At 49.2% G+C, this 23,120-nt stretch overlaps 1 protein-coding gene across 4 annotated transcripts in view; it reads right to left on the reverse strand.

The window, feature by feature from the left end:
• The window catches only part of PUM2 (pumilio RNA binding family member 2), a 783,590-nt gene that overhangs the window by 536,914 nt on the left and 223,556 nt on the right, over window positions 1-23,120 (reverse strand). For all 4 annotated transcript variants that reach the window (XM_069235995.1, XM_069235994.1, XM_069235993.1 and 1 more), the window contains exon 9: window positions 16,985-17,133. In XM_069235995.1, coding sequence (XP_069092096.1) covers window positions 16,985-17,133 — 149 coding nt within the window. The remainder of the gene's footprint in view (window positions 1-16,984; window positions 17,134-23,120) is intronic.

Below are 23,120 nucleotides of genomic sequence, written 5' to 3' on the forward strand. Positions count from 1 at the left end.
TTTTGTCCCTCTTCAACCACTTGTTGCGCTCGTTTCTGGAATTCTTTGGGGAGGTGCTCGATGAAATGCTGCATCTCGTCCCAACGGACCCTGTCGTATCGCGCTAGGAGTGCTTGCGAGTTGGCGATGCGCCACTGATTTGCAGCTTGTGCTGCAACCCTTTTCCCAGCTGCATCAAACTTGCGGCTCTCCTTGTCCGGAGGTGGTGCTTTGCCTGATGTCTGCGAGTTGGCTCTTTTACGAGCTGCTCCTACGACTACTGAATCTGGTGTCAGTTGTGATGTGTAAGGAAATGCCTCCTTGGCATGGTTGCCCCCTGACTTTTTGCCTTTGCTGATGCTATGTTTACAATTGAAAGTGTGCTGAGGCCTGCTAACCAGGCCCCAGCACCAGTGTTCTTTCCCTAACCTGTACTTTTGTATCCACAATTGGCAGACCCTGGCATCCAGATAAGTCCCTTGTAATTGGTACTTCTAGTACCAAGGGCCCTGATGCCAAGGAAGGTCTCTAAGGGCTGCAGCATGTCTTATGCCACCCTGGAGACCTCTCACTCAGCACAGACACACTGCTTGCCAGCTTGTGGGTGCTAGTGAGGACAAAACGAGTAAGTCGACATGGCACTCCCCTCAGGATGCCATGCCAGCCTCTCACTGCCTATGCAGTATAGGTAAGACACCCCTCTAGCAGGCCTTACAGCCCTAAGGCAGGGTGCACTATACCATAGATGAGGGTACCAGTGCATGAGCACTGTACCCCTACAGTGTCTAAGCAAAACCTTAGACATTGTAAGTGCAGGGTAGCCATAAGGGTATATGGTCTGGGAGTCTGTTTTACACGAACTCCACAGCACCATAATGGCTACACTGAAAACTGGGAAGTTTGGTATCAAACTTCTCAGCACAATAAATGCACACTGATGCCAGTGTACATTTTATTACAAAATACACCCCAGAGGGCACCTTAGAGGTGCCCCCTGAAACTTAACCGACTATCTGTGTAGGCTGACTAGTTCCAGCAGCCTGCCACACTAGAGACATGTTGCTGGCCCCATGGGGAGAGTGCCTTTGTCACCCTGAGGCCAGTAACAAAGCCTGCACTGGGTGGAGATGCTAACACCTCCCCCAGGCAGGAGCTGTAACACCTGGCGGTGAGCCTCAAAGGCTCACCCCTTTGTCACAGCACCGCAGGACACTCCAGCTAGTGGAGTTGCCCGCCCCCTCCGGCCCCGGCCCCCACTTTTGGCGGCAAGGCCGGAGAAAATAATGAGAATAACAAGGAGGAGTCACTGGCCAGTCAGGACAGCCCCTAAGGTGTCCTGAGCTGAGGTGACTCTAACTTTTAGAAATCCTCCATCTTGCAGATGGAGGATTCCCCCAATAGGGTTAGGATTGTGACCCTCTCCCCTTGGGAGGAGACACAAAGAGGGTGTACCCACCCTCAGGGCTAGTAGCCATTGGCTACTAACCCCCTAGACCTAAACACGCCCTTAAATTTAGTATTTAAGGGCTACCCTGAACCCTAGAAAAATTAGATTCCTGCAACAACAAGAAGAAGGACTGCCTAGCTGAAAACCCCTGCAGAGGAAGACCAGAAGACAACAACTGCCTTGGCCCCAGAAACTCACCGGCCGGTCTCCTGCCTTCCAAAGAACTCTGCTCCAGCGACGCCTTCCAAAGGGACCAGCGACCTCTGAATCCTCTGAGGACTGCCCTGCTTCGACGACGACAAGAAACTCCCGAGGACAGCGGACCTGCTCCAAAAAGACTGCAACTTTATCCAAAGGAGCAGCTTTAAAGACCCCTGCAATCTCCCCGCAAGAAGCGTGAGACTTGCAACACTGCACCCGGCGACCCCGACTCGGCTGGTGGAGAACCAACACCTCAGGGAGGACCCCCGGACTACTCTACGACTGTGAGTACCAAAACCTGTCCCCCCTGAGCCCCCACAGCGCCGCCTGCAGAGGGAATCCCGAGGCTTCCCCTGACCGCGACTCTCTGAAACCTAAGTCCCGACGCCTGGAAAAGACCCTGCACCCGCAGCCCCCAGGACCTGAAGGACCGGACTTTCACTGCAGAAGTGACCCCCAGGAGTCCCTCTCCCTTGCCCAAGTGGAGGTTTCCCCGAGGAAGCCCCCCCTTGCCTGCCTGCAGCGCTGAAGAGATCCCTTGATCTCTCATTGACTTCCATTGCGAACCCGACGCTTGTTCTAACACTGCACCCGGCCACCCCCGCGCCGCTGAGGGTGAAATTTCTGTGTGGGCTTGTGTCCCCCCCGGTGCCCTACAAAACCCCCCTGGTCTGCCCTCCGAAGACGCGGGTACTTACCTGCTGGCAGACTGGAACCGGGGCACCCCCTTCTCTCCATTGAAGCCTATGCGTTTTGGGCACCACTTTGAACTCTGCACCTGACCGGCCCTGAGCTGCTGGTGTGGTAACTTTGGGGTTGCTCTGAACCCCCAACGGTGGGCTACCTTGGACCAAGAACTGAACCCTGTAAGTGTCTTACTTACCTGGTAAAACTAACAAAAACTTACCTCCCCCAGGAACTGTGAAAATTGCACTAAGTGTCCACTTTTAAAATAGCTATTTGTGAATAACTTGAAAAGTATACATGCAATTGAAATGATTCAAAGTTACTAATGTACTTACCTGCAATACCTTTCAAACAAGATATTACATGTTAAATTTGAACCTGTGGTTCTTAAAATAAACTAAGAAAAGATATTTTTCTATAACAAAACCTATTGGCTGGATTTGTCTCTGAGTGTGTGTACCTCATTTATTGTCTATGTGTATGTACAACAAATGCTTAACACTACTCCTTGGATAAGCCTACTGCTCGACCACACTACCACAAAATAGAGCATTAGTATTATCTCTTTTTACCACTATTTTACCTCTAAGGGGAACCCTTGGACTCTGTGCATGCTATTCCTTACTTTGAAATAGCACATACAGAGCCAACTTCCTACATGATGTAATAAAAGCAGGGTCTGTGGGCGGTGCCTTGTATTTTTTCTCCACCCTTGGAGTTATTGCTCTGCTTTTAACTGGCTCCTTAAAAATCTGTTTAGCGTGCCTTAGCATTCCCGGGAGCATAGGAAGGCTTTGATAATGGCTATGGGTGTAGGACAGGGTGTTAAAGAGGAAGTCATCCTCGATAGGCTCCGAATGTAGTGATACATTATGAAATTGGGCTGCCCTAGCTACCACCTGTGCATATGCTGTACTGTCCTCAGGTGGTGAGGGTTTAGTTGGGTACGACTCTGGGCTATTGTCCGATACTGGAGCGTCATAGAGGTCCCATGCATCCTGATCATCTTGGCTCATGGTGGTATGAGCTGGTGATTGTGGTGGAGTCTGTGCCGGTGATACACGAGTTGACGGTGGTGGAGTGGGTGGAGGGGTTACCTTCTTTACCACCGTTGCTTGTGGTGGCTTGTCTTGTTGCTGGAAGTCAAGTTTCCTTTTCCTTCTGATTGGGGGAAGAGTGCTGATCTTCCCTATACACCTTTGGATAAAGATCCGCTTTTGCGTGTGATCTACTTCTGTTGTTTGTAATTCCTCCTCAAATCTGTGTCTTTTTAGTTGGGAGGACAGTGATTGTTGCTCTGAGTAGGAACTGGTTTTCGGTTCGGTTGCCGGGTGTTTTGGCACCGAAACCGTGTCTTTAGTTTTTTTCGGCTCCGAAGAGATCTTTCTTTTTTTCGGTGTCGTGCCCTCTCAGTGCCGACCATCTTTAGTGCCGCTGTCTCTGTGCCGAGCAGTTTCGGTGCCGCTGTCTCTGTGCCGAGCAGCTTCGGTGCCGCTATCTCGGTGTCGACCCTTTTCTGCACCACTCTCTCGGTCCCGAGATTGCTGCGTGCCTGTGTCTCGACCTGAGTCGGACGACTTCGGCACCAGCTCGCCCTTTTTCGGTGCTGATGGACGGTCACCTACTTTATGGGTTAAGCCATGGCCTGTTGGCAGTGGCGTCCCCTGGAATTTGTCTGTTCTTTCGTGTGATCTTTGTTTCGACGTTTTACTCACGGTTGGTTGCTCTTCGACGTCGAATTCTTCGGAATCCGACTCATGGATGGAGAAAGTTTCTTCTTCCTCTTCCTCGAACCGTTGTTGTCCTGTCGGCGTGGACGCCATCTGCAACCTTCTGGCTCTTCGGTCTCTCAGCATTTTTCTTGACCGAAACGCGCGACAGGCCTCACACGTCTCCTCCTTGTGCTCGGGGGACAGGCACAAGTTACAGACCAAATGTTGGTCTGTATAAGGATATTTATTGTGGCATTTAGGACAGAATCGGAACGGGGTCCGTTCCATCAGTCTCGATGTTGCACGCGGTCGGGCCGACCAGGCCCCGACGGATGTTCGAAATTACCCCGAAGGGCTCCCGAAGCTCTTCAAGATTCGGTGTCGATTGGTTCTAACTACCCCGATACCGAACGAAACAATACCGACGAAGTTTCTGAGATTCTGACTAACTTTCCGACCCGAAACACGGAGCGAAAAAGGAACACGTCCGAACCCGACGGCGGAAGGAAAACAATCTAAGATGGAGTCGACGCCCATGCGCAATGGAACCGAGGTGGGAGGAGTCCCTCAGTCTCGTGACTCGAAAAGACTTCTTCGAAGAAAAACAACTTGTAACACTCCGAGCCCAACACCAGACGGCGGACTATGCACAGCATGAGTATCTGCAGCTACACATGCCAACGAACCTTTGGTTACTCACAGTCTTGGAGTCGCCTGGGGGTCCTCCCTGTAGCGTTGTTTCTTCACCAGTCGAGTCGGGGTTGCCGGGTGCAGTGTTGCAAGTCTCACGCTTCTGGCGGGAATTGCAGGGGTCTTTAAAGTTGCTCCTCTGGAAACAAAGTTGCAGTCTTTGATGAACAGGGCCGCTGTTCTCGGGAGCTTCTTGGTCCTTTTAGAGCAGGGCGGTCCTCTGAGGATTCAGAGGTGTAAAGAAATGGCTCCCTGTTGCAGTTACCCCCCACTTTTTGCCTGATACTGATGCTGACTTGACTGAGAAGTGTGCTGGGACCCTGCTAACCAGGCCCCAGCACCAGTGTTCTTTCACCTAAAATGTACCATTGTTTCCACAATTGGCACAACCCTGGCACCTAGGTAAGTCCCTTGTAACTGGTACCCCTGGTACCAAGGGCCCTGATGCCAGGGAAGGTCTCTAAGGGCTGCAGCATGTCTTATGCCACCCTAGGGACCCCTCACTCAGCACAGACACACTGCTTGCCAGCTTGTGTGTGCTGGTGGGGAGAAAATGACTAAGTCGACATGGCACTGCCCTCAGGGTGCCATGCCAACCTCACACTGCCTGTGGCATAGATAAGTCACCCCTCTAGTAGGCCTTACAGCCCTAAGGCAGGGTGCACTATACCACAGGTGAGGGAATATGTGCATGAGCACTATGCCCCTACAGTGTCTAAGCAAAACCTTAGACATTGTAAGTGCAGGGTAGCCATAAGAGTATATGGGCTGGGAGTGTCAAAAACGAACTCCACAGCTCCATAATGGCTACACTGAATACTGGGAAGTTTAGTATCAAACTTCTCAGAATAATAAACCCACACTGATGCCAGTGTTGGATTTATTAAAAAATGCACACAGAGGGCATCTTAGAGATACCCCCTGTATTTTACCCAATTGTTCAGTGCAGGACTGACTGGTCTGTGCCAGCCTGCTGCTGAGAGACGAGTGTCTGACCTCATGCGGTGAGAGCCTTTGTGCTCTCTGAGGACAGAAACAAAGCCTGCTCTGGGTGGAGGTGCTTCACACCTCCCCCCTGCAGGAACTGTAACACCTAGCAGTGAGCTTCAAAGGCTCAAGCTTCGTGTTACAATGCCCCAGGGCACTCCAGCTAGTGGAGATGCCCGCCCCCTGGACACAGCCCCCACTTTTGGCGGCAAGTCCAGGAGAAATAATGAGAATAACAAGGAGGAGTCACTGGCCAGTCAGGACAGCCCCTAAGGTGTCCTGAGCTGAGGTGACTCTGACTTTTAGAAATCCTCCATCTTGCAGATGGAGGATTCCCCCAATAGGATTAGGGATGTGACCCCCTCCCCTTGGGAGGAGGCACAAAGAGGGTGTACCCACCCTCAGGGCTAGTAGCCATTGGCTACTAACCCCCCAGACAAAAACACGCCCTTAAATTTAGTATTTAAGGGCTTCACTGAACCTAAGAATTTAGATTCCTGCAACTTACCGAAGAAGAAGACTGCTGAGCTGAAAACCCCTGCAGAAGAAGAAAGAAGACACCAACTGCTTTGGCCCCAGTCCTACCGGCCTGTCTCCTGCCTTCTAAAGAACCCTGCTCAAGCGACGCTTTCTCCAGGACCAGCGACCTCTGAATCCTCAGAGGACTGCCCTGCTTCCAAGAGACCAAGAAACTCCAGAGGACAGCGCCACTGCTCCAAAAGAACTGCAACTTTGTTTCAAGGAGCAGACTTAAAGACCCCTGCAACTCCCCGCCAGAAGCTTGAGACTTGCATCACTGCACCCGGCGACCCCGACTCGACTGGTGGAGAACCAACACCTCAGGGAGGACCCTCCGGCGACTCCGAGTCCGTGAGTAACCAAAGTTGTCCCCCCTGAGCCCCCACAGCGACGCCTGCAGAGGGAATCCCGAGGCTCCCCCTGACCGCGACTGCCTGAACTCCATTTCCCGACGGCTGGAAAAGACCCTGCACCCGCAGCCCCCAGCACCTAAAGGAACGGAACTCCTGTGCAGGAGTGACCCCCAGGAGGCCCTCTCCCTTGCCCAGGTGGTGGCTACCCCGAGGAGCCCCCCCCCCTTGCCTGCCTGCAACGCTGAAGAGATCCCTTGATCTCTCATTGATTTCCATTGAAAACCCGACGCTTGTTTCTACACTGCACCCGGCCGCCCCAGTGCCGCTGAGGGTGAACTTTTTGTGTGGACTTGTGTCCCCCCCCGGTGCCCTACAAAACCCCCCTGGTCTGCCCTCCGAAGACGCGGGTACTTACCTGCTGGCAGACCGGAAATATAATATAAGTGATTTACTTACCTGACAAAACTAACAAAAACTTACCTCCCCCAGGAACTGTGAAAATTGCACTGTGTCCACTTTTAAAACAGCTTATTATGTTTTATGTGAAAAGTATACATGCTAATGTAATGATTCAAAGTTCCTAAAGTACTTACCTGCAATACCTTTCAAATGAGATATTACATGTAGAATTTGAACCTGTGGTTCTTAAAATAAACTAAGAAAATATATTTTTCTATAACAAAACCTATTGGCTGGATTTGTCTCTGAGTGTGTGTTCCTCATTTATTGCCTGTGTGTATGTACAACAAATGCTTAACACTACTCCTTTGATAAGCCTACTGCTCGACCACACTACCACAAAATAGAGCATTAGTATTATCTCTTTTTGCCACTATCTTACCTCTAAGGGGAACCCTTGGACTCTGTGCATACTATTCCTTACTTTGAAATAGTGCATACAGAGCCAACTTCCTACAAGAGGTCACTGGTCCTGGGGAAAGCGTCGCTGGAGCAGTTTTCTTCCGAAGGGGGGAGACAGGCCGGTAGGGCTGGGGCCAAAGCAGTTGGTGTCTCCGTCTTCTCTGCAGGGTTTTCAGCTCAGCAGTCCTCTTCTTCTTTAGGTTGCAGGAATCTGAGTGCCTAGGTTCAGGGGAGCCCCTAATACAGAATTTAGGGGTGTGTTTAGGTCTGGGAGGGCAGTAGCCAATGGCTACTAGCCCTGAGGGTGGCTACACCCTCTTTGTGCCTCCTCCCAAGGGGAGGGGGTCACATTCCTATCCCTATTGGGGGGATCCTCCATCTGCAAGATGGAGGATTTCTAAAAGTCAGAGTCACCTCAGCTCAGGACACCTTAGGGGCTGTCCTGACTGGCCAGTGACGACTCCTTGTTTTTCTCATTATCTCTCCTGGACTTGCCGCCAAAAGTGGGGGCTGGGTCCAGGGGGCGGGCATCTCCACTAGCTGGAGTGCCCTGGGGCATTGTAACACGAAGCTTGAGCCTTTGAAGCTCACTGCTAGGTGTTACAGTTCCTGCAGGGGGGAGGTGTGAAGCACCTCCACCCAGAGCAGGCTTTGTTTCGGTCCTCAGAGAGCACAAAGGCTCTCACCGCATGGGGTCAGAAACTCGTCTCTCAGCAGCAGGCTGGCACAGACCAGTCAGTCCTGCACTGAACAATTGGGTAAAATACAGGGGGCATCTCTAAGATGCCATCTGTGTGCATTTTTTAATAATTCCAACACTGGCAACAGTGTGGGTTTATTATTCTGAGAAGTTTGATACTAAACTTCCCAGTATTCAGTGTAGCCATTATGGAGCTGTGGAGTTCGTTTTTGACAGACTCCCAGACCATATACTCTTATGGCTACCCTGCACTTACAATGTCTAAGGTTTTGCTTAGACACTGTAGGGGCATAGTGCTCATGCACATATGCCCTCACCTGTGGTATAGTGCACCCTGCCTTAGGGCTGTAAGGCCTGCTAGAGGGGTGACTTACCTATACCACAGGCAGTGTGAGGTTGGCATGGCACCCTGAGGGTTTAGTCATTTTCTCCCCACCAGCACACACAAGCTGGCAAGCAGTGTGCCTGTGCTGAGTGAGGGGTCCCTAGGGTGGCATAAGTCATGCTGCAGCCCTTAGAGACCTTCCCTGGCATCAGGGCCCTTGGTACCAGGGGTACCAGTTACAAGGGACTTACCTGGATGCCAGGGTTGTGCCAATTGTGGAGACAATGGTACATTTTAGGTGAAAGAACACTGGTGCTGGGGCCTGGTTAGCAGGGTCCCAGCACACTTCTCAGTCAAGTCAGCATCAGTATCAGGCAAAAAGTGAGGAGTAACTGCAACAGGGAGCCATTTCTTTACAGGGTGCCACAGCCAATTGCAAGCATCAAGGCTTGTTTGTGTTCAGCCAGAACACCACCACTGCCAAAACTTACCTGCACAACAGGGAACTTCTAAAGAGGCCAGCTCCACCCCAGAAGTAATCTTGCTGTGTTTGTTTCTTTCCCCTCTTCTGCAGGTAACTTGAGAACTGTGAGAGCCTCAAACTCGCCGACCACCGGACAAAACACCTATGCATCTGAGGCCCCCAGAAAGAGTCCACTGAAACCAATGGTGTCACTGTGTCCTGAGACCCTCAAGACCGGAGCCCTTCTAAGGGTTCTGCCAGACTGATCCCACATTCCCCACTTGCTGCCTTTTTCCTACAGGTACTTTTCCCATTACTTGAATGCATAGCATTCAAGGCTATCACCGCTGGAAACGCCTCGCAACCTAGGCATACCATGGCAGATAAACCCAAATTTGTGCTTCCTTGGACATTAGCCCCTTCCTAACCTTAAATCCAGAAGAACAGTCCACAAAGTCGTTTGCAAGTTACCCAATGTGAGGACTCACTAGTCAACAGTGCAATATCTCCCAAAAAGGCAACCTTTTCTTCTTTACATCCCTTCCAGAGGGGCTGGCCAACAAATAATTCCATAACGTCCCTCTCTAACCAAATTCAAGATGGTGCAAGCCGCCTTCATACTCTGTGAGGAGCCTGGGCACACCCCTGGGGTGCATCTAGCATAATGAGCCACTCCTCCTAGATAACAGATTCTGCATTGTTTTTTCTCCTTTTGGAGGACATGTCAGCCTGTGTGCCTTCACCAAGGAGCAAGCAGGCAATAGGGTGATTGACATTTGCTTCTCTGAGGCGATAGCATCTTTGAAGCTGTGCAATTTGTGGCCACCACCCGCTAGTCATCCTGGTGGAGGAGGTCACACCACCTCAGCGATTCTTTTGTTTATTTTTCCTGAGAGTGCTTCGAAGCGTATTGACGGGGTGGGAGGAGATGCTGCTTACTCACTAACAGACCCAATTCAGACGGGAGACTCCCCAATTTTTTTTTTTTTTATTTCTTTTTTTTTTAACAAAATGCCTTTATTTTGGCCCTCTCCCATTTGTAATTGCCTTAGATTCAATAGAATGTAAAGGGGAAATTCATACTCCCGATTATTTTTTTAAAAAATCTTTCACTTACCTCTACTAAAATATTGGTATGTATGATGTTGTCTTGGGTGACAACTGCTGCAGATAGTAAGGAAATGCTATGAGAAGTTTGGACAACAAAGTGGTGACTTTCTCAAGTCACCTTTCTATTAAAATATGCTTTAAATTCAGTTTCAACGAGTCTGGTTTAATGTAATAATTAATCTGACACCTTGCAGTAATATCTTTGGTAGTCTTAAATGGAAGTTAGCACTTAGCACAGTAGCTAGTGAAACTCCACTTTAAAGTATGAATCAAATGGGCAGACTAGTGAACAGTCAAGGATGGTTTAAAAGGCAAGAAAGGTCCTAAGTATAAATCAGCAGACAAGCCAATGTGATGTTCTGCCTTTGTTAAATTAAGAACAAAATATTGTGCATCTCCTAAAAAGTCATATTTTACAGGTCCCAGAGAGTGAAAGGTATACTCTTAATCATACATTCATACCAACACGAAAAAAAGAAAGTGAGTTACATACAAATAGGAAACATTTAGGAACACCAACTTTCGTGCATAATTGTAAGAAAACGAATGTGATATTTACTCAACAAATGAAAACTGTAAGAAAATGCCTCCTTGGCATGGTTACCCCCTGACTTTTTGCCTTTGCTGATGTAAGTTTTGATTTGAAAGTGTGCTGAGGCCTGCTAACCAGGCCCCAGCACCAGTGTTCTTTCCCTAACCTGTACTTTTGTTTCCACGATTGGCACACCCTGGCATCCAGGTAAGTCCCATGTAACTGGTACCAAGGGCCCTGATGCCAGGGAAGGTCTCTAAGGGCTGCAGCATATCTTATGCCACCCTGGGGACCCCTCACTCAGCACAGACACACTGCTTGCCAGCTTGTGTGTGCTGGTGAGGACAAAACGAGTAAGTCGACATGGCACTCCCCTCAGGGTGCCATGCCAACCTCACACTGCCTATGCAGTATAGATAAGTCACCCCTCTAGCAGGCCTTACAGCCCTAAGGCAGGGTGCACTATACCATAGGTGAGGGCACCAGTGCATGAGCACTGTGCCCCTACAGTGTCTAAACAAAACCTTAGACATTGTAAGTGCAGGGTAGCCATAAGAGTATATGGTCTGGGAGTCTGTCAAACACGAACTCCACAGCACCATAATGGCTACACTAAAAACTGGGAAGTTTGGTATCAAACTTCTCAGCACAATAAATGCACACTGATGCCACTGTACATTTTATTGTAACATACACCCCAGAGGGCACCTTAGAGGTGCCCCCTGAAACCTTAACCGACTACCCGTGTAGGCTGACTGGTTTTAGCAGCCTGCCACACTCCAGACATGTTGCTGGCCACATGGGGAGAGTGCCTTTGTCACTCTGTGGCTAGTAACAAAGCCTGTACTGGGTGGAGATGCTTATCACCTCCCCCTGCAGGAACTGTAACACCTGGCGGTGAGCCTCAAAGGCTCTCCCCCTTTGTTACAGCACCCCAGGGCACTCCAGCTTGTGGAGTTGCCGGCCACGGCCCCACTTTTGGCGGCAAGGCCGGAGGAGATAATGAGAAAAACAAGGAGTCACCACTGGCCAGTCAGGACAGCCCTGAAGGTGTCCTGAGCTGAAGTGACTCTGACTTTTAGAAATCCTCCATCTTGCAGATGGAGGGTTCCCCCCAATAGGGATAGGGATGTGCCCCCATCCCCTTGGGGGGAGGCACAAAGAGGGTGTACCCACCCTCAGGGATAGTAGCCATTGACTACTAACCCCCCAGACCTAAACACACCCTTAAAATTTATATTTAAGGGCTCCCAGAACCTAGGAACTCAGATTCCTGCAACCTAAGAAGAAGAGGACTGCTAAGCTGAAAAATCCTGCAGAGAAGACGGAGACACCAACTGCTTTGGCCCCAGCTCTACCGGCCTGTCTCCCCACTTCTAAAGACACTGCTCCAGCGACGCTTTCCCCAGGGACCAGCGACCTCTGAATCCTCAGAGGACTGCCCAGCTCTAGAAGGACCAAGAACTCCCGAGGACAGCGGCTCTGTTCACCCAAGACTGCAACTTTGAAACAAAGCAGCAACTCTGAAACAACTTGCGTTTCCCACCGGAAGCGTGAGACTTGCTACTCTGCACCAGACGCCCCCGGCTTGACTTGTGGAGAACAATCACTTCAGGGAGGACTCCCCGGCGACTGCGAGACCGTGAGTAGCCAGAGTTGCCCCCCCTGAGCCCCCACAGCGACGCCTGCAGAGGGAATCCCAAGGCTCCCCCTGACCGCGACAGCCTGCTCCTCAGATCCAGACGCCTGGTAAAGACTCTGCACCCGCAGCCCCCAGGACCTGAAGGATCTGAACTCCAGTGCAGGAGTGACCCCCAGGAGGCCCTCTCCCTTGCCCAGGTGGTGGCTACCCCGAGGAGCCCCCCCCTTGCCTGCATCGCTGAAGAGACCCCTTGGTCTCCCATTGCTTTCTATTGGAAACCCGACGCTTGTTTGCACACTGCACCCGGCCGCCCCCGTGCTGCTGAGGGTGTGCTTTCTGTGTGGACTTGTGTCCCCCCCCGGTGCCCTACAAAACCCCCCTGGTCTGCCCTCCGAAGACGTGGGTACTTACCTGCTGGCAGACTGGAACCGGGGCACCCCCTTCTCCATTGAAGCCTGTGTGTTTTGGGCACCACTTTGACCTCTGCACCTACCGGCCCGGAGCTGCTGGTGTGGTAACTTTGGGGTTGCTCTGAACCCCCAACGGTGGGCTACCTTGGACCCAAACTTGAACCCTGTAGGTGGTTTACTTACCTGCAAAAACTAACAAACTCTTACTCCCCCAGGAACTGTTGAAAATTGCACTGTCTAGTTTTAAAATAGCTATATGTGATTGATGTGAAAACTGTATATGCTATTTTGCTAATTCAAAGTTACTAAAGTACCTACCTGCAATACCTTTCATTTGAAGTATTACATGTAAATCTTGAACCTGTGGTTCTTAAAATAAACTAAGAAAATATATTTTTCTATACAAAAACCTATTGGCCTGGAATTGTCTGAGTGTGTGTTCCTCATTTATTGCCTGTGTGTGTACAACAAATGCTTAACACTACTCCTTTGATAAGCCTACTGCTCGACCACACTACCACAAAATAGAGCATTAGTATTATCTCTTTTTGCCACTATCTTACCTCTAAGGGGAACCCTTGGACTCTGTGCATACTATTCCTTACTTTGAAATAGTGCATACAGAGCCAACTTCCTACAAAAACAATACACAGTTCAGTTATACAGACTACACCAGGGCTAATAACTTGACTATGTACCCACTACCAGGACATTCAGCATATGGCTTCCTTCTCAAGAAACACAATTTAATACCATGTTGTAGGAAGCTGGCCAGGTGTGTGGTGGAAATCTATGTTGTTGGCACCTTATGCCAGGTCCAGGCAACCCTATTATTGAATAAAGATAGTGTCTAGGAAGCTAGGACTCTCTAGAGGTAGCTGTGGATGAGGAGCCAAGACCTATCTAGGAGACATGCAAAGCTTATGCAATACCAAAATAGTCACACAGTAACTTATCACACATAAAAAGGAACAACACTGTGTTACAAAAATAAAGGTACTTTATTACAGTAACACTACACTAGAATATTTATGGGCAATCCCCCAACTGGAGGTACGTATACACTATATATACACACACAATAATAATTAGGAATTAACAGAGGAAACTAGCACTGGCAAGAATTGAAGAAAATAGTTAGGGCCCTAGGAGAGGACCAACTCATACTAAAATAGTGGAATGCAAAGCAAAGTCCCCTACCCAAGCATATGAAATAGTTAAAGGGACGGAAGAACTTGGGACACCGAGATGAAAGTACCTAAGTGACACCTCTGCTCTCCTGGTCGCTAGGAAAGTACCTGGTCTTTCCAAGGACTAACAGGAGGACTTAGAAAATGGATGGTGCTATAACAGGACCAGACCAGAGGAACCCAAAGAATAAGAGGACCTACAAAAGAAATGGACAGAGTCCAGTAGACAATGGAGTGTCCAACTGGGGAAGGAGCCAATACCCACCCTTCAGTGGATAAAGATCAGAGTCAACAAGGGAAGGAGAAGATCAGCTGTGGAGCCCAGGAGCTGCAGAGAAGACCTAGGAGTGGTGCACATGATGTACCACGTTGGTCGCCATGTCGCAGATGATCAGAGGTTTAGGAGAACCACCAACAAAGCTTGGCAAATGCAAGAGGAAGCTAAAGAAGAGTTGCAAAGCTGAGGAGAACCAGCAAGGTCCAGGGGGCTCGACCCTTGGAGGGGTGTCTGGGCTGACCTTCAGCAATCGGGAGAGCCAGCAGAAGCAGTTGCAGCCCCCACTGGCAGCAAGCACAGCAAGTTGCAGTGAGGCCGAATCAGCACACCATGAGGAGTCCCACGTCGCTGGAGCACCAAAGAGGAGACTGTCCTTGCAAGGATGAAGTGTTGGAGGACGGGGCTACCCGGAGCCTGAAGATCCCTTGGAGCAGAACAAAACAAGCCTTGGTTGCTGCAAGAGTCGTGGTGCACAAGGGTACTGTCCTGAAAGGAGAGGCAAGGGCTCACCGTCTCCCAAGATGGACAGTGGGTACAGAAGACCAAGGGGACTGCTCCAAACACAACCTGTGATTCAGGATCCACGCAGTTCCAGAGGCGAGCAGATCCACGCAGCCGGACGCTGTTGCTGTAGGTGCCTACAGATGCAAAGAATTGACTCCCTCACTCCAAGGGAGATTCCTTCTTGTTTCTTAGTGCAACTGAAGTCTTGCTGACCCCAGAGAATGCACTGCCAGGGAATTGTTGCTGTAAGAAGCCATGTTGCAAGACAAGGTCGTAGAGACATGGTGGAGTCTTGCACACCAAATCTGGGGATCCACCTGCAAGGGAGCCCCTAAATAGCCCTAATTGGGATTTTGGTCACTTTCCACAGTGACCACCTATCAGTCACCTGCCTGACCTGGCCACTTAGATGCTCCCAGGGGCCTCTGCACATCTTGGAAATAAGATGGCAGAGCCAAATGGCCACATGGAGGAGCTCTGGGCACCACCCCTGGGGTGCTGATGGACAGGGGAGTGGTCATTCCCCTTTCCTTTGTCCAGTTTCGCCTCAGAGCTGGGATCAGGGTCCCTGGACTGGTGCAAACCGGTTTATGCAAGGAGGACACCAAATGTGTCCTTCAAAGCAAACTGGTGGCTTGGCGAGGCTACCCCTCCGAAGCCTTGTAACACCTACTTCCAATGGAGGGCGTGTTGCCTCCCTCTCCCATATGAAATCCTTTGTTCTGCCTTCCCCTGCCTGAGCTGGACAAGCAGCAGGAGGGCAGAAACCTGACTGAGGTGCTGCGTGGGATGCCTGGAGCAATACTAGGAGGTCCTCTAAGGAGGCCCCAGTGTGCATGGAATCATACAGCCAATACTGGCATTAATACTGGGGTATGATTCCAACATGTTTGATACCTAACGTGCCCAGGTTCGGAGTTACCATTATCTAGCGGAGTACTGTGCCCAGTACACAGGTAAAATGGCTTCCCCACACTTAGGAAGCCCAGAGCAATGGAACCGGAGTTCAAATGGGCACCTCTGTTCATACTGGGGTGCCCTCACACACAGGGCCCTCCTCCCTGCCCTCTCAGCTGAGCGGGCCTACCATAGGTGTGAATTAGTGACCTGGTGTAGTGGCCTGTGGTGAAAGGGTGCATGTACCTTCACACGCAGGCTGCAATGGCAGGCCTGCGGACACGTTTTGCATGGGCCCCCATACATGGCGTAATACATGCTGCAGCCCATTGGGACTCCTGGAGTCCCAATGCCCTGGGTACCTAAGTACCATATACTAGGGACTTATAAGGGGACACCAGTATGCCAACTGTGGAGTGCACAAAGGTCCAAGGTAACCAAATTTGGAGGGAGAGAACACAATCACTGGTGTTGTGGTTAGCAGGATCCCAGTGAAAACAGTCTAAGCATACCGATAGCAGGCAAAAAATGTGGTTAACCATTCCAAAAAGAGGGTACTTTCCTACACATTTCAGCACAGCAAAACCAATACCACAAAATTAATTATATTTCGCTCATTTTGTTTAAAATACACACACACAAAAGAGAAACACGCATGTAGAAACCTCATTCATGTATTTTTTAGAAGCCACTTTCTCTGTCATTGTAAAAAGAATATCAAGCCAAGCTGGATTTGGCCTACTCTCCGACTGAAATCTTGTTATGTAAACCTTAAACACATTTAAAACTAAGCATTATTTTGTATTCATTAAAAACACTTCAAAAACGGCATGGAACTGCACAACGCCTACCACCGCGCAGAAGTACTGCTTCCAGTCTGGTGCCTGCAAAAATATGTACAAGGCCAGGCCCAGAGAAATAGAAGCTGAAGCTTAACAGCATACAATCGAGAAGAGCATTCAAAAGATTACAACTCACTATAAACGTACACATACAAACACTTAAGATAGCGCTTCTCGAGGTACACATATATATAGCTATAGCACTTGGTCTGGGTGTGCAAGTTAACCAGTATGAGTACAGGAGGATGGAATGAGCTCATATGCTTGTGTTGAATATATTGTATGGAACCTGGAACCATTTCAATGCAAGAGGTGCCGCCCTGTGACCCCCCCGTCCAACACTCGGATACAGGCACTTGTGTGCGCGCGCACACACACACACACACACATCTCTTCATCGTACTTATGCATGAGCATTTCCTAGAAAGCCAAATATAAAGGACCTGGGCAAATACAACGTGTGGAGTGGTAAAAGTAGGGTGCTTTAGGGGAACCAGCAGAAATACAGTACGAACAGAAAAGCCACACAGAAACAAAGTCAATAAAGCTACAGGAAATACAGTATTCTACCTGATTCTAGAGAACAATATGGACAATTTAAACTGACCAAAATATTACAATGATTTTCAGGCTAGAATCATCTTTATTTCGTTTACCTGCTGCTGTCCTTGTTGTGCTTGTGAGGCTGCTTGTTGGTTTGCAGAGTTGTTTGCTGCAGCCGCTGCAGCTGCTTGTTGCTGGAACAGATTTGCTGGATAAACACCCCAGGGAACTCCATAATACTGGGGAGGGACCACAGTAGGACCTAAAGTGTGAAATATAACCACAGAAATGTAACTGTCAGAAGAGGCTGATTAAGCACCAGTCAGCTAGTGAACTGTACACAATAGTACATAGATCATATACTTTCCAAAAGCCTTGGTACAACTGCACGGCCTATATGAAATTTGAGCTAATGAAGGTATATTTACAGTGTACAAGACGGGTAGGCCTGAACTGCAAGCTAGGCAATATAAAGAGCTAGAGCGCATTTAACCACCAGCATAGCCTGAGGAAGGACTGAGTGTAAAATATTCCAAATTAGGAGGGAGACACAGAAAGGCAGGCATTAGAATGCTGGAGCAGGTGGTTTATGCTAGCCCTTATAGGCCCTGAGCTACCACATTTGCTCACCAATCCAGAGTACCTAGTTAAGTGCTTATAAGAGCTTTTAATTATTCTCTGCGTAGGTATGGCCCCAGACGTTAGGGTTACTAATAGCTGTTACCTGACCAGCAGGTAAGGGCAAAAGACGCTGTCAGTACTCACCCTCTAAAAAGTGGGACCACTGCAGGAGCGCTTACCTCGGAAGGGAGAAAAAGGCTATATCCTGCAGTACCAACGCTTTTCAACTTATTTTTTTCTGACTGGACTTCTCTCTCAGCAAAATTAAAGAGCGGAGCCCAGACGCCTCGTAAACAGCAAGGTAGTTTTGAAGTGGCCGTGGGAGCACTGCAGGATTATTGGGCGCTTTCCCCCATTATCTTTTCAGGCAAGAGAAAGCTTCTGCAGTGCTCCCAGGACATACAGCACACCAGAGGGACGCTGGGAGATGGCAGAACGCTCCCATTGTGGGCTTTAACAGTAGCATTAGCCTACAACGGAAGCATTTTTATGGGTTGGCCAACTCCCAACATTCCATCTCAGGTGCAAATTGTGTACAAAGTATTTTTAGAATAGGAAGATATCATGTTTTAGGAGTATTAAAATGAAATAATTATGACACCTTCTCAGTACCGACTTGTAATAGAGAGCTCATGCCTCCATCAATTTCACTGCTGTGTTTCTTCTAAATTCTAAATTAGCATTTGCCTTTGAGAGCCGAATGGCTCCTAACCGCGTGCATCTTAAGCGCTGCAGACGTTTGCTTGTTATTCACCTTGATTAGGCTCCTTATATACTTACTTATGTAGGTAGCACGGTGTAGGAAGTTGGCTCTGTATGTGCTATTTCAAAGTAAGGAATAGCATGCACAGAGTCCAAGGGTTCCCCTTAGAGGTAAGATAGTGGCAAAAAGAGATAATACTAATGCTCTATTTTGTGGTAGTGTGGTCGAGCAGTAGGCTTATCCAAGGAGTAGTGTTAAGCATTTGTTGTACATACACATAGTGTAAAGAAATGGCTCCCTGTTGCAGTTACCCCCCACTTTTTGCCTGATACTGATGCTGACTTGACTGAGAAGTGTGCTGGGACCCTGCTAACCAGGCCCCAGCACTAGTGTTCCTTCACCTAAAATGTACCATTGTATCCACAATTGGCACACCCTGGCATTCAGATAAGTCCCTTGTAACTGGTACTTCTAGTACCAAGGGCCCTGATACCAAGGAAGGTCTCTAAGGGCTGCAGCATGTCTTATGCCACCCTAGAGACCCCTCACTCAGCACAGACACACTGCTTACAAGCCTGTGTGTGCTAGTGAGAACAAAAGGAGTAAGTCGACATGGCACTCCCCTCAGGGTGCCATGCCAGCCTCTCACTGCCTATGCAGTATAGGTAAGACACCCCTCTAGCAGGCCTTACAGCCCTAAGGCAGGGTGCACTATACCATAGGTGAGGGTACCAGTGCATGAGCACTGTGCCCCTACAGTGTCTAAACAAAACCTTAGACATTGTAAGTGCAGGGTAGCCATAAGAGTATATGGTCTGGGAGTTTGTCAAACACGAACTCCACAGCACCATAATGGCTACACTGAAAACTGGGAAGTTTGGTATCAAACTTCTCAGCACAATAAATGCACACTGATGCCAGTGTACATTTTATTGTAAAACACACCACAGAGGGCACCTTAGAGGTGCCCCCTGAAACCTAACCGACTATCTGTGTAGGCTGACTAGTTTTAGCAGCCTGCCACAAACCGAGACATGTTGCTGGCCCCATGGGGAGAGTGCCTTTGTCACTCTGAGGCCAGTAACAAAGCCTGCACTGGGTGGAGATGCTAACACCTCTCCCAGGCAGGAATTGTCACACCTGGCGGTGAGCCTCAAAGGCTCACCTCCTTTGTGCCAACCCAGCAGGACACTCCAGCTAGTGGAGTTGCCCGCCCCCTCCGGCCCGGCCCCCACTTTTGGCGGCAAGGCCGGAGAAAATAATGAGAATAACAAGGAGGAGTCACTGGCCAGTCAGGACAGCCCCTAAGGTGTCCTGAGCTGAGGTGACTCTAACTTTTAGAAATCCTCCATCTTGCAGATGGAGGATTCCCCCAATAGGGTTAGGACTGTGACCCCCTCCCCTTGGGAGGAGGCACAAAGAGGGTGTACCCACCCTCAGGGCTAGTAGCCATTGGCTACTAACCCCCCAGACCTAAACACGCCCTTAAATTTAGTATTTAAGGGCTACCCTGAACCCTAGAAAATTAGATTCCTGCAACTACAAGAAGAAGGACTGCCCAGCTGAAAACCCCTGCAGCGGAAGACCAGAAGACGACAACTGCCTTGGCTCCAGAAACTCACCGGCCTGTCTCCTGCCTTCCAAAGATCCTGCTCCAGCGACGCCTTCCAAAGGGACCAGCGACCTCGACATCCTCTGAGGACTGCCCCTGCTTCGAAAAGACAAGAAACTCCCGAGGACAGCGGACCTGCTCCAAGAAAAGCTGCAACTTTGTTTCCAGCAACTTTAAAGAACCCTGCAAGCTCCCCGCAAGAAGCGTGAGACTTGCAACACTGCACCCGGCGACCCCGACTCGGCTGGTGGCGATCCAACACCTCAGGAGGGACCCCAGGACTACTCTGATACTGTGAGTACCAAAACCTGTCCCCCCGAGCCCCCACAGCGCCGCCTGCAGAGGGAATCCCGAGGCTTCCCCTGACCGCGACTCTTTGAACCTAAAGTCCCGACGCCTGGGAGAGACCCTGCACCCGCAGCCCCCAGGACCTGAAGGACCGGACTTTCACTGGAGAAGTGACCCCCAGGAGTCCCTCTCCCTTGCCCAAGTGGAGGTTTCCCCGAGGAATCCCCCCCTTGCCTGCCTGCAGCGCTGAAGAGATCCCGAGATCTGTCATAGACTAACATTACAAACCCGACGCTTGTTTCTACACTGCACCCGGCCGCCCCCGCGCTGCTGAGGGTGAAATTTCTGTGTGGACTTGTGTCCCCCGCGGTGCCCTACAAAACCCCCCTGGTCTGCCCTCCGAAGACGCGGGTACTTACCTGCAAGCAGACCGGAACCGGGGCACCCCCTCCTCTCCATTCTAGCCTATGTGTTTTGGGCACCACTTTGAACTCTGCACCTGACCGGCCCTGAGCTGCTGGTGTGGTGACTTTGGGGTTGCTCTGAACCCCCAACGGTGGGCTACCTTGGACCAAGAACTGAACCCTGTAAGTGTCCTACTTACCTGGTAAAACTAACCAAAACTTACCTCCCCCAGGAACTGTGAAAATTGCACTAAGTGTCCACTTTTAAAACAGCTATTTGTGAATAACTTGAAAAGTATACATGCAATTTTTATGATTTGAAGTTCCTAAAGTACTTACCTGCAATACCTTTCGAATGAGATATTACATGTAGAATTTGAACCTGTGGTTCTTAAAATAAACTAAGAAAAGATATTTTTCTATATAAAAACCTATTGGCTGGATTTGTCTCTGAGTGTGTGTACCTCATTTATTGTCTATGTGTATGTACAACAAATGCTTAACACTACTCCTTGGATAAGCCTACTGCTCGACCACACTACCACAAAATAGAGCATTAGTATTATCTATTTTTACCACTATTTTACCTCTAAGGGGAACCCTTGGACTCTGTGCATGCTATTCCTTACTTTGAAATAGCACATACAGAGCCAACTTCCTACATTGGTGGATCAGCGGTGGGGTACAAGACTTTGCATTTGCTGGACTACTCAGCCAATACCTGATCACACGACAAATTCCAAAATTGTCATTAGAAATTGATTTTTGCAATTTGAAAAGTTTTCTAAATTCTTAAAAGACCTGCTAGGGCCTTGTGTTAGATCCTGTTTAGCATTTCTTTTAGAGTTTAAAAGTTTGTAAAAGTTTGAATTAGATTCTAGAACCAGTTTTAGATTCTTAAAAAGTATTCCAACTTTTAGAAGCATAATGTCTAGTACAGATGTGAATGTGGTGGAACTCGACACCACACCTTACCTCCATCTTAAGATGAGGGAGCTAAGGTCACTCTGTAAAATAAAGAAAATAACAATGGGCCCCAGACCTTCCAAACTACAGCTCCAGGAGCTGTTGGCAGAGTTTGCAAAGGCCAACCCCTCTGAGGATGGCAACACAGAGGATGAAGATAGTGACTTGGAGGAAAATTCCCCCCTACCAGTCCTATTTAGGGAGAGCAGGGCCTCTCAAGCCCTGACTCCACAAATAATAGTCAGAGATGCTGGTTCCCTCACAGGAGGGACCAACAACTCTGAAATCACTGAGGATAACTCCAGTGAAGAGGACATCCAGTTAGCCAGGATGGCCAAAAGATTGGCTTTGGAAAGACAGATCCTAGCCATAGAAAGGGAAAGAAAAGAGATGGGCCTAGGACCCATCAATGGTGGCAGCAACTTAAATAGGGTCAGAGATTCTCCTGACATCCTAAAAATCCCCAAAGGGATTGTAACAAAATATGAAGATGGTGATGACATCACCAAATGGTTCACAGCTTTTGAGAGGGCTTGTGTAACCAGAAAAGTAAACAGATCTCACTGGGGTGCTCTCCTTTGGGAAATGTTCACTGGAAAGTGTAGGGATAGACTCCTCACACTCTCTGGAAAAGATGCAGAATCTTATGACCTCATGAAGGGTACCCTGATTGAGGGCTTTGGATTCTCCACTGAGGAGTATAGAATTAGATTCAGGGGGGCTCAAAAATCCTCGAGCCAGACCTGGGTTGATTTTGTAGACTACTCAGTAAAAACACTAGATGGTTGGTTAACTGGAAATGAAGTGTGTGACTATGTTGGGCTTTATAATTTGTTTATGAAAGAACACATTCTAAGTAACTGCTTCAATGAAAAGTTGCATCAGTATCTGGTAGACCTAGGTCCAATTTCTCCCCAAGAATTGGGAAAGAAGGCAGACCACTGGGTCAAGACTAGGGTAACCAAAACTTCCACTGGGGGTGACCAAAAGAAAGGGGTTACAAAAACTCCCCAGGAGAAAGTGGGTGACACTAGAAACAAAGAAAAAGAGTCCTCTGTAGGCCCCCAAAAACCAGAACAGGTGGGTGGGCCCCAAGACACAACCCAAAACAAAGGTGGGTACCAGGGTAAGAACTGGGATGCCACTAAGGCATGGTGCCACAACTGTAAACAGTCTGGGCACCACACCAAGGACACTTCTTGTCCCAAAAACAAACCCCAGAACAAAATTCCAGGGGTAACCAGTGTAGCCATGGGAGATGACTCCTCAGATGAGGAGGTCTTCATAGCCTTCAACTGGAAACAGGGCCCAACAGGTGAGTTGGAGATTCCAGAGGGAAGTAGACACTTCCACCACCTACTGGTGAATGGAATCCCAACCACTGCCCTGAGAGACACTTGTGCCAGTCACACTATTGTGCATGACAGGCTGGTGCTCTCAAACCAGTACATCCCAGGTGAGACTGCCAGGGTAAGAGTTAGCCTAGACAGGGTCACTAAGAGGCCTGTGGCTTTAGTGCCCATAGAAGTGGGTGGCACTCTTAGCTGGAGAAGGGTAGTAGTCAGTACAGACCTCCCCCTTGATTGTCTCCTTGGAAATGACTACCCAGAGGTTAGTCAGAGCCCAAGAGAGGAACTGGTCCAGTGCCAGTCCTC

This window comes from Pleurodeles waltl, chromosome 5 (assembly GCF_031143425.1).
Source record: "Pleurodeles waltl isolate 20211129_DDA chromosome 5, aPleWal1.hap1.20221129, whole genome shotgun sequence".
NCBI lineage: Eukaryota > Metazoa > Chordata > Amphibia > Caudata > Salamandridae > Pleurodeles > Pleurodeles waltl.